Below are 9,803 nucleotides of genomic sequence, written 5' to 3'. Positions count from 1 at the left end.
ACATAATTAAACATAAAGTTAGAAATAGCTTCTCGCTTTTGTCTGACTAATAGATACGATTTAAAGAAATGGAGGTACTTTTCGTCATAACCGTATTACGATAAGTTATAGATAAAACTTCTAAAGTTAATTGTGTCGAATACTTTCGCTAAAGAAACGGAAAGAGATAATGGTTTTTTTTAGCCTTTAGCTCAGAATATAGTTCTCCACAAAAAACAAGAGCTTGAGTTATGGTTGATCGACCTATACAAAAATTATGCTGTTGCTGGCGTAGTTTGTTTTGAATAAGTTGCATAAAAGGTTTAAAAACCAACTTTGCAATCACTTATGACAAGGACGTAAGCATTGCAATAGGTCAGCAATTTTTAATATCAAGTTTGCTAGCACTCCTAAAAAGAGGTCTTACATGAACTTCTTCCGTTTGTCTCAGAACTGGCATTTGTTATTCGAAAAACGAAAAATAACTAAAATATGATTCATCAGGAATGGTATAACTGGTTTGAGGAAACCAAGTGCCATCTCTTCAACGGAATTTGAACCCAATTTTATTTTAGAATTTTTTTCCCTGAATTCCAATTTCTCCAAAAAATTTTCATCTAGGCATAATAAATTATTGGAAGTTTTTTGTATTTCTAGTACCAATTCCTCCGACAGAAAACGGATTATGTTAAACTTTAATATTTTTTCTATTTTAATTTTTTAATCAGCCTAATGTGAGCAATACTTTTTTTTGGTTTGAAAGACGACTCCGAAGAAAAATACTGAGTTTTGCAAACCTGGATAAAATTTATCTATCTATTTTCACAAAGCAATTTACTGTAAGGTTTTTTATTGGTTTTTGGAACTTGTAGATGGGTATTTATTTTCTAGCAGTTGTTATGAGGAGTAACGATGGTGATCGCAACAATTTTATTTATTTAAGGATTTTTTTACAAATAATTTTTTTACATTGATATTTATATATATATATATATATATATATATATATATATATAAATATAAATATTCATTTTTCCGACTTTAACTCCAGAGTCCAAGCATTTTTTTAACTTCTTTAGGTGAAATTTAAAGAGCAGTCTTTTTATTTTTAACAATAATATTAATAATAAGATTGACAATAAAAAAATAACAAAAATAGTAATAATAATAATAATAATAATAATAATAATATTTAAAAAAATAACAAAATTATTAATAATAATAATATTAATAATAATAATAATAATAATAATAGTAATAATAATAATAATAATAATAATTGTGAAGAAGGTTGTCAGAGAATGCTATTTGTCTGAGAACTTGTGGATGTAAATTTGTGTGTATTGGATTTGACCAAACCAGTTGGTCAGGTGAATCTGTATTGTGTGTATTTTGTGTTGGTGATGAAGTAATATTTAGATCTGGATTCATATAAGTCTCAACTGTCTCAATAGGAAAACCAATTGGTGCAGTAACATTTATTTGGCCACGAGGCGACTGTATCATACTAAGTCTCTTTTTCGTCTGCACTTATTTCATGGGTGTCAATGACACTTTCAACTTAACACGTTATGTTAACAGGTTGCATAAACTGAGCAGTTCGCTCCAGTAGGTTTACGTATGTACATAGACAATAAATAGATAACATAGAAGATAAGTGTTTATACATAGTTATGGTAAATCTTGGTTGCAAATGCTGAAGTCCTTTTGCTTCCTGTATCTCACTCCCTCCGCTATATGAAACTCTTCTTTAAAGTGTTTCATCTAAATCTCTGATGTCCTCTGAATTCAAGTTTGAAATGTCGTCTCCGATTGGTGACACGGGTGGTGTTTTGTACTCTTGTGAAGTTGTGCTGCTTCTGAGTGATTGTGGTATAGTTGCGGATGTCGGTGATAGTTTGTCTTCCGTTTCCATGTTGTCGTGTCGTTTTGTAGTGTCCTGTTGGAGGAGTGGTTGTTGTTGAGTTTTGAGTTGGGGTTGTGCGGTGTCTTGAAAGCGGTGTCTTGCAAGCAGATTTCTGAACAAATTGGAAGAAAGATACAGCACCAACGAATTAGAGCTTTTAGTTTGGGCACTAGAACACTTTAAATACTATCTGTAAGGTAATAAATTTACTTTACAAACGGATCATCAAGCACTACTATCAGCCTTAAAAAATAATCCCGGAAACAAAACATACCAAAGTAGATTATCTAGATGGGTAGACAGACTACTACCATTCAACTTTAACATAGAGCATATACCAGGAAAAAATATGGGTTTCGCTGACTACTTAGGTAGAAACCCATCAGGCAAAGCATCACCAGAAAGCGAAGACGACGAGAAGTATGTCATAAATACAATTCAAGAAAAAAGCATGCTTGGTTAAAACACACAATAAAACCAAGCGAATTAGTAAAACCAACTGGTAATTACAACCAGTTGGCTGAGAGAAAGCAATTAGAACATAATGACGTCACACACGCTAAAGCAAACACCCTAAACGAACAACACGCTTTTTGCCTAAACACAGCTAAGAACAAGTTGCATTCTATTGAACAAAATTTAAACTCACACAATTCAAAATTAATCGCTATTACAACAAGAAATAATCCGAACAAAAACACTTTTGATATTGAAATTAGAAAAAGAAAACGTGCCCCCAACAAAAAATTACTCCAAATGAATTCACAAACAACAATTACAAACATATCCCCTAAGAAACAGTTACGTGACAACAGCACCCAGACGGAAGCAGGATCTAACAAAGGGAAAGGAATAACTCCCATACAAAATGATAAGCACGAGGAACTATTCAAAGCACTATTCAAAGCACTATTCAAAGCAATGTCTCTTCCCATAACATTTTGTTGTAGGTTGTTGACCAGCAAAATTTTGCAGTTTGTTGCCTTCCACGAGCCTGAGCTGAGCGTTATGTTTAGAACGCCTTTTATTTGGATTTCCTGGTTGTTGAAACATTTGTACTTCGTTTTTTCTGTGAGTTTTGATATACTTGCATCTTGATGTTTGCCTATTAAGTCTTTGGCAACTGACTCCTGCATGAACGATCTGGGAGATCCGGTATCCGCAAGCCAATCTATTTCTGATTTTCTGAAATTTGTCTTTACCCAGAATTCTCCACTTGTGTCCTTATTGAGTGATACATTATTGACTTCTTTAAAACCAGTTGGTCTTACGATGTTTATTGCCGACCAGTCTTCCATTAATTCCTTGATGTATAGTGCCGCTTCTCCATCTACTGTTTTGCTTTCTTCTTCCGGTGACTCCTGTTCTTGTTCTTCTTGGATGTGTCAAACTCTTCGTGTGTTTTGTGGTTGATTCTGTGGTGTGTACATGTTTTCTTGTCGCGGTGTTGTGGGTTTCTTTCTTTCTGGCATTGGTGCTTTACACATTGATGTGTAATGTCCTATTTTCTTACCAATTTGGCATGTGAAGTTTTGTGCTTTACACATGTTTAAGTGATTTCTTATGAAAAGTTGTCCGCATTTGAAACATGGTTGTATTTTGCCTGTAGGTGGTGTTGGTAGAATGGGTTGTTTGAATGAGCGTTGTTGTTGTTGTTGTTGCCGTGTGTTGTTTCTAATGTATGAAACATTCGACCAGTTGGTACTGCTTGAGTGTGCTCTTAATATTTCTTGTTGGTTGGTTTGACCTCTCTCCCTATCTATTGCGAAATTTAGCACTTGTTGTGGGGTTCTGACCTCCGACAACAAGTCCATTTGTATAGAGGTGTTTGTCATGTTAGAGATGAAAAGGTCTTTTACCAGATATTCTTCTAGGTCTTTGAATTTGCACATTGCTCCGGCTTCTCTGATTCTACTATAGAATGTTTCTAGTGATTCGTGTGTTTGTTGCATGGATTTGAAAAATTTGAATCTGTCGAATGTAGTGTTGCGTGGAATCAAGAATGTAATGTTGAGTTCGTGTACTAGTTCGTTTGTGGTGCATTTTTCTATCTGTGTGTGTGGATTTTTCTGATGATATTTTCTTCTGGCTTCGGCTCCGAGTGAAAGATAAATAAGGCTTTTAACTTTTGTGTCCGCCTCGTCCCACGGGATTCTGTCAACCATTGCTCCTTTGCGTTCTATCACCTTGCATTCGTTTTCAAAATCTACTCTTCTCCTTTCGTTTCTTTGTTCTCTGTTTCTGGCTTCATCCTCTGTTTCTCCTTCGAATTATTCCTCGTATGTTGGAAATGTCGGATACAATAAATCTGTGGGCTGTTGTTTCAATTTGAGTAGTTTATCTATCCCAATACTGTCGTGTGCCATTATCGCCATTTTCAACATGGAGAATCATTGTTTCCACTCTATCGGGGGTGTTGCGCCTTGTTCCCAAAATGGGTTGACTCCTAATGGAGTTTTCGCTGACTGCGCCATGTGAAGAAGGTTGTCAGAGAATGCTATTTGTCTGAGAATTTGTGGATGTAAATTTGTGTGTATTGGATTTGACCAAACCAGTCGGTCAGGTGAATCTGTATTGTGTGTATTTTGTGTTGGTGATGAAGTAATATTTAGATCTGGATTCATATAAGTCTCAACTGTCTCAATAGGTAAACCAATTGGTGCAGTAACATTTATTTGGCCACGAGGCGACTGTATCATACTAAGTGTCTTTTTCGTCTGCACTTATTTCATAGGTGTCAATGACACTTTCAACTTAACACGTTATGTTAACAGGTTGCATAAATTGAGCAGTTCGCTCCAGTAGGTTTACGTATGTACATAGACAATAAATAGATAACATAGAAGATAAGTGTTTATACATAGTTATGATAAATCTTGGTTGCAAATGCTGAAGTCCTTTTGCTTCCTGTATCTCAATAATAATAATAACAATAACAATAATAATTATAATATTTATATTACTAATAATAATAATAATAATAATAATAATAATAATAATAATGATAATAATAATAATAATAATAATAATAATAATAATAATAATAATAGTAATAATAATAATAATAATAATAATAATAATAATAATAATAATAATAATATTAATAATAATAATAATAATAATAATAATAATAATAATAATAATAATAATAATAATAATAATAATAATGAGAATAATAATAATAAAAATAAGAACCAAACATTATTTCCACCCTCTCGGTTTTCCCCCTTATGGGAGGTCCAATTCTGATTGAGGGTTTCTAATGGATCCAATCCAGAAGGATAGCAGTAGTATCTGAAATTTGACATTGCTTCAGCCTCAATGAATTTTATCAATCCTCTTTGGGATGTTTTGGGATTCTTTGAACCTCCCTCAAACGGTGTTATCTAAAATTACTGAAGAACCAAATATTTGATCCACAGTACAGAACTGAAGCTACCTAACAATTAACAAGAACAAAGAAGACATTCACTTTTGTTTAAGCAGGCAAAACTCGTCGAATATGAGCTAGCTTGAGAAGCCTTTTCTCTTCAAAACTGTCAACGTGAAAATCCCAAAAAATGTTTCGGCTGAAATTTAGGCCAAGATCTTTTATCGACCTGACATGTGAAATCTGAAGTTCTCTTACTTGAAAAGTCAATTCCTGGCCCGCGCGATTTTGTAGACAAAATTTCAATAAAATCGAAATTCGTGAAATTAAAAATCAGATAATTTTCTTTTCAATCCAGGCAATGTCACTATTAAGATCAGTTTGTTGAATTGGTTGAGGGGTTACTGAGAAGAAAACTTTTGTGTCGTCCGCAAATAAAAAATTTTTCATTCAAGAAAACTTCTGGTAAAATATTTATGTAAACCGAAGACGGAAAGTCTTTTTTGGTCCACCACTGGTTAAATTCACATAATTAAACATTAAGTTGGAAATAGCTGCTCACTGCTATCTGACTAATAGATACAATTTAAAGAAAACGCGGTGCTTTTGTCATAACCCTATTAAGATAAACTGTAGATAAAAATTCTAAAGTTAAATGGGTAGAACGCCTTCGCTAAATAAACGGAAACAGATAATGGTTTCTTTTCAGCCTTTATCTCAGAATATAGTTCTTCACAAAAAACGAGAACTTGAGTTATGGTTGATTGATCTATTCCAAAATTATGCTGTTTCTTAGGTAGTTGTTTTTTGAATAATTTGAATATATAATTTTTTTTACTTTTTTATATAATTTTATATATATATATATATAAACATTCATTATTCTGACTTTAAACCCTGAGTCAAACATTTTTTCCCGAATCGTTTCAAGTGAAATTTGAAAAACGTTTTGTTGTTTTTCGTTTCTTTAATTGCTCTCAAGCCAAATTTTTAGCAATTATAATAGTCCCGTCGGTCCTTTTTTTGCGATTTATCGCTTGGCCAAGTGTTCTTCGGACACATTTGACTTTTCGTCCTTAACAAAAGGATAAACAGGTAGCGCCCAGCGAGCATTGAGTGCTCATAGATCCTTTCAGCTCACAAGTCTTCAAGTATACGATTCAAAGGATCTGTTTTGGAGACTTATGCTTATGGTGCAGTGGGTTCTTAGAGAATGACACCCCCTGTTGCACCCACAACTGTTGCCATCACATCAGCCACCGGTTCATCCCCCTATTCTTCCGCTGCGCTCACTCATGCCCCTTCGATTAAGCTAAAGCTAGCCTCACTAAACCGTGCCTAGCTACTGACGAAGCCAACCGCTCGCCTTTCGCTTGAGAGCAATTCGCCCGATGTTAGTCGGTATGTCTTAACTTTTTTAGAGCGCAGAAACTTTTTTATTGCTTGAAAATTAAATTCTTGAATTTAACAACAGTTACGATTTTGAGTCCCTGGATATTAATAGATTTTTCAGATATTTATTTAATTTTTGCCGTTTTGTTCAAGTTTTTATGAGTCTTTTCAAAACCCTTGACAGGTTTTAATATACTTTTAGTGACCAATGAGTTCTTTTTCAGGCCTAAAAATTCCCAAGGATCCAGATAAGATTTTTGAAGATATTAACATCACAAAGATTGGCAACTTTTTAATAATTTCGCTATTTTTTCCTGATTTTAAACTTTCAGTTCACTTGGGAATTCTTTTTGTTTAATGGGGCTAAGAAATTAATCTAAAGCTTTACACTGTGGCAGTGAATAGATGTTAGCATTACAGAACTTATTTCGAAAGTGTTTTCACAGATAGTTAGCATCTTTTTTGTAACTTTGGATTGTTTCTTTGGGTTGGAATCAATTTATGCCCTATCTTTGACTCGTATGTAAAACAAATTTATATTGTAGCCTGCGAGTTTGGCAGTATGAATTTTTGGTAAATCAGTGTCGGTTCTGAAGTATTTAGCGTCTTTGAACTGAATTGAAGTTTTAAATAATTTCAAGTTGCTTTGTAGTTTTTTTTTGTTTTATTGGTGTCATAATAGCAATGTTTTAACGTGTGTTTCAGCGCAATCTTCCAGTGTTAAAGGTAAAATATCTTAAAATGAAACACCAAAATGTTTCTGAGGAAAGTAACAATAAGATTTTTTAAGAGACTTCTTTTAGGAACTAGGTTTTTGCTTCTCTTGGTTTTTTGTGTCCGGAAAGATATCTGTAAAAGGCCGATTTGTGTCGCCTGTTTTCAGTTTTCTAAGTGAAATTTATAGATTCTCGTTAGCTTAAGAACCAACTTATCTACTATTAGATTGTAAAAAAATTGTTGGACTTGTGTTATCGAATTCTAGTGTTAAGAAATAGACAACCTTTCAAGTTTTCCATCCAATTATTTGATTGTAAGTCAGAACTTGTTCTTGTCTATTTTTGTTTTTTGTCCAGCAAAAATTTGCTTAGTTTGATATGATTTGGCCGCTTTTTCGACATTTTTGTTTTTTTTATTTCTCTTGGCTATTTTTTTCTCCGCTCAGTGTTCTGTCAAACAGCAGTTGATCAACCGAGAAATATAAAGTGAAGAGAATCGGTATCAAAAAACGAAGCACAGTAGAAACAAGATAAACCCATAGAGCGCTTTTTTAGACGCCCAATTCTGCTAAGTCATAGCTATGATCTCTATTTTTTTGGCATTGACACTAGTCCCTGTCTCCTCTCATTGACTACATGACGAACTCAAAATCTCTCCACTTTTAGAACTCTTTTTGTAAAATTATGACTTTGTTGTCATTATTTTTTTCCTTCCAACCAATTGGTGTTATGGGAAACATTGGTGGATCCGAAAGTTTGCCAGTTAAGTTTTTTAAAATTTCTCACGGGTCAGAAATTGTTAAACATGGAATTCGTCAAAGCGTTTTTTTTACAAAAAATGAAAGACATCAGCTCTAAACAAATCTAAACCAAAATTTTAATCACTAGACAAAACTTGTTGAATTAATACATTAAAAGCGAGACTTTTGGGAACAAATCAAAATTTTTGGCCGACTCTTTTTGATATCCAGTTTCTAATTTTTTATTTTGCGTTGTATACTCTACAAGGAAGCTGAAAAGCCGACAGGGTTGCAAAAAACAACAGTAGATTGAGAAGCAAGTAAGATGATAAACTAAAAAGACCACTAATAACAAAAAATTCTCCTCTTGGTCTGTGAAGCTCCATATAATTCCAAAAGCAGCTAATTTGAATTGATTTTTTCTTATTGGATAAATCTGTGCAATTTTGTTTTCGAAATCACCTAAGAGCAAAATTTTTTAATTATTTACATTTTTTTTTAAATTGTACTGCGGATTCGTAGTTGGAACGTTGGACAAAGGCGTTAACAATTTCCCTAAAGAAAAACAGTTTGCTTGAACGAGCAGCAAAAAAAATGTTTTCAGGCTAAATATTTTATTTTACTCCAAATTCGTTTTGTGTAAGTATTAAAAATGAAATAATTTTTCAACAAAACTTCTCTTTGAATAATCCATCAATGATCCTTCCTAATACACACACACACACACACACACACACACACACACACACACACACACACACACACCCACACACACACACACACACACACACAAACACACACACACACATGTATATGGTGTGTGTGTGTGTGTGTGTGTGTGTGTGTGTGTGTGTGTGTGTGTGTGTGTGTGTGTGTGTGTGTGTGGTGTGTGTGTGTGTGTGTGTGTGTGTGTGTGTGTGTGTGTGTGTGTGTGTGTGTGTGTGTGTGTGTGTGTGTGTGTGTGTGTGTGTGTGTGTGTGTGTGTGTGTGTGTGTGTGTGTGTGTGTGTGTGTGTGTGTGGTGTGTGTGTGTGTGTGTGTGTGTGTGTGTGTGTGTGTGTGTGTGTGTGTGTGTGTGTGTGTGTGTGTGTGTGTGTGTGTTGTGTGTGTGTGTGTGGTGTGTGTGTGTGTGTGTGTGTGTGTGTGTGTGTGTTGTGTGTGTGTGTGTGTGTGTGTGTGTGTGTGTGTGTGTGTGTGTGTGTGTGTGTGTGTGTGTGTGTGTGTGTGTGTGTGTGTGGTGTGTGTGTGTGTGTGTGTGTGTGTGTGTGTGTGTGTGTGTGTGTGTGTGTGTGTGTGTGTGTGTGTGTGTGTGGTGTGTGTGTGTGTGTGTGTGTGTGTGTGTGTGTGTGTGTGTGTGTGTGTGTGTGTGTGTTGTGTGTGTGTGTGTGTGTGGTGTGTGTGTGTGGTGTGTGTGTGTGTGTGTGTGTGTGTGTGGTGTGTGTGTGTGTGTGTGTGGTGTGTGTGTGGTGTGTGTGTGTGTGTGTGTGTGTGGTGTGTGGTGTTTGTGTTTTGGGGGGGGGGGGGGGGGGGGGGGGGGGGGGGGGGGGGGGGGGGGGGGGGGGGGGGGGGGGGGGGGGGGGGGGGGGGGGGGGGGGGGGGGGGGGGGGGGGGGGGGGGGGGGGGGGGGGGGGGGGGGGGGGGGGGGGGGGGGGGGGGGGGGGGGGGGGGGGGGGGGGGGGGGGGGGGGGGGGGGGGGGGGGG

General features: G+C 35.9%; 1 protein-coding gene across 1 annotated transcript in view; it reads left to right on the top strand.

Annotated features, from left to right (window-relative positions):
* The first annotated feature begins 6,468 nt into the window (after window positions 1-6,468).
* Window positions 6,469-9,803, top strand: part of LOC142346239 (uncharacterized) — a 15,566-nt gene continuing 12,231 nt past the window's right edge. Inside the window, exon 1 of the mRNA XM_075398754.1 lies at window positions 6,469-6,517. Within this exon, the coding sequence (XP_075254869.1) occupies window positions 6,469-6,517 (49 nt within the window). The remainder of the gene's footprint in view (window positions 6,518-9,803) is intronic.

Source organism: Convolutriloba macropyga, chromosome 9 (genome assembly GCF_964194025.1).
Source record: "Convolutriloba macropyga chromosome 9, txConMacr16.3, whole genome shotgun sequence".
Classification (NCBI taxonomy): Eukaryota; Metazoa; Xenacoelomorpha; order Acoela; family Convolutidae; genus Convolutriloba; species Convolutriloba macropyga.
Note: the sequence above shows the minus strand (reverse complement) of the source record. Positions and strands in the feature narration are given on the sequence as shown.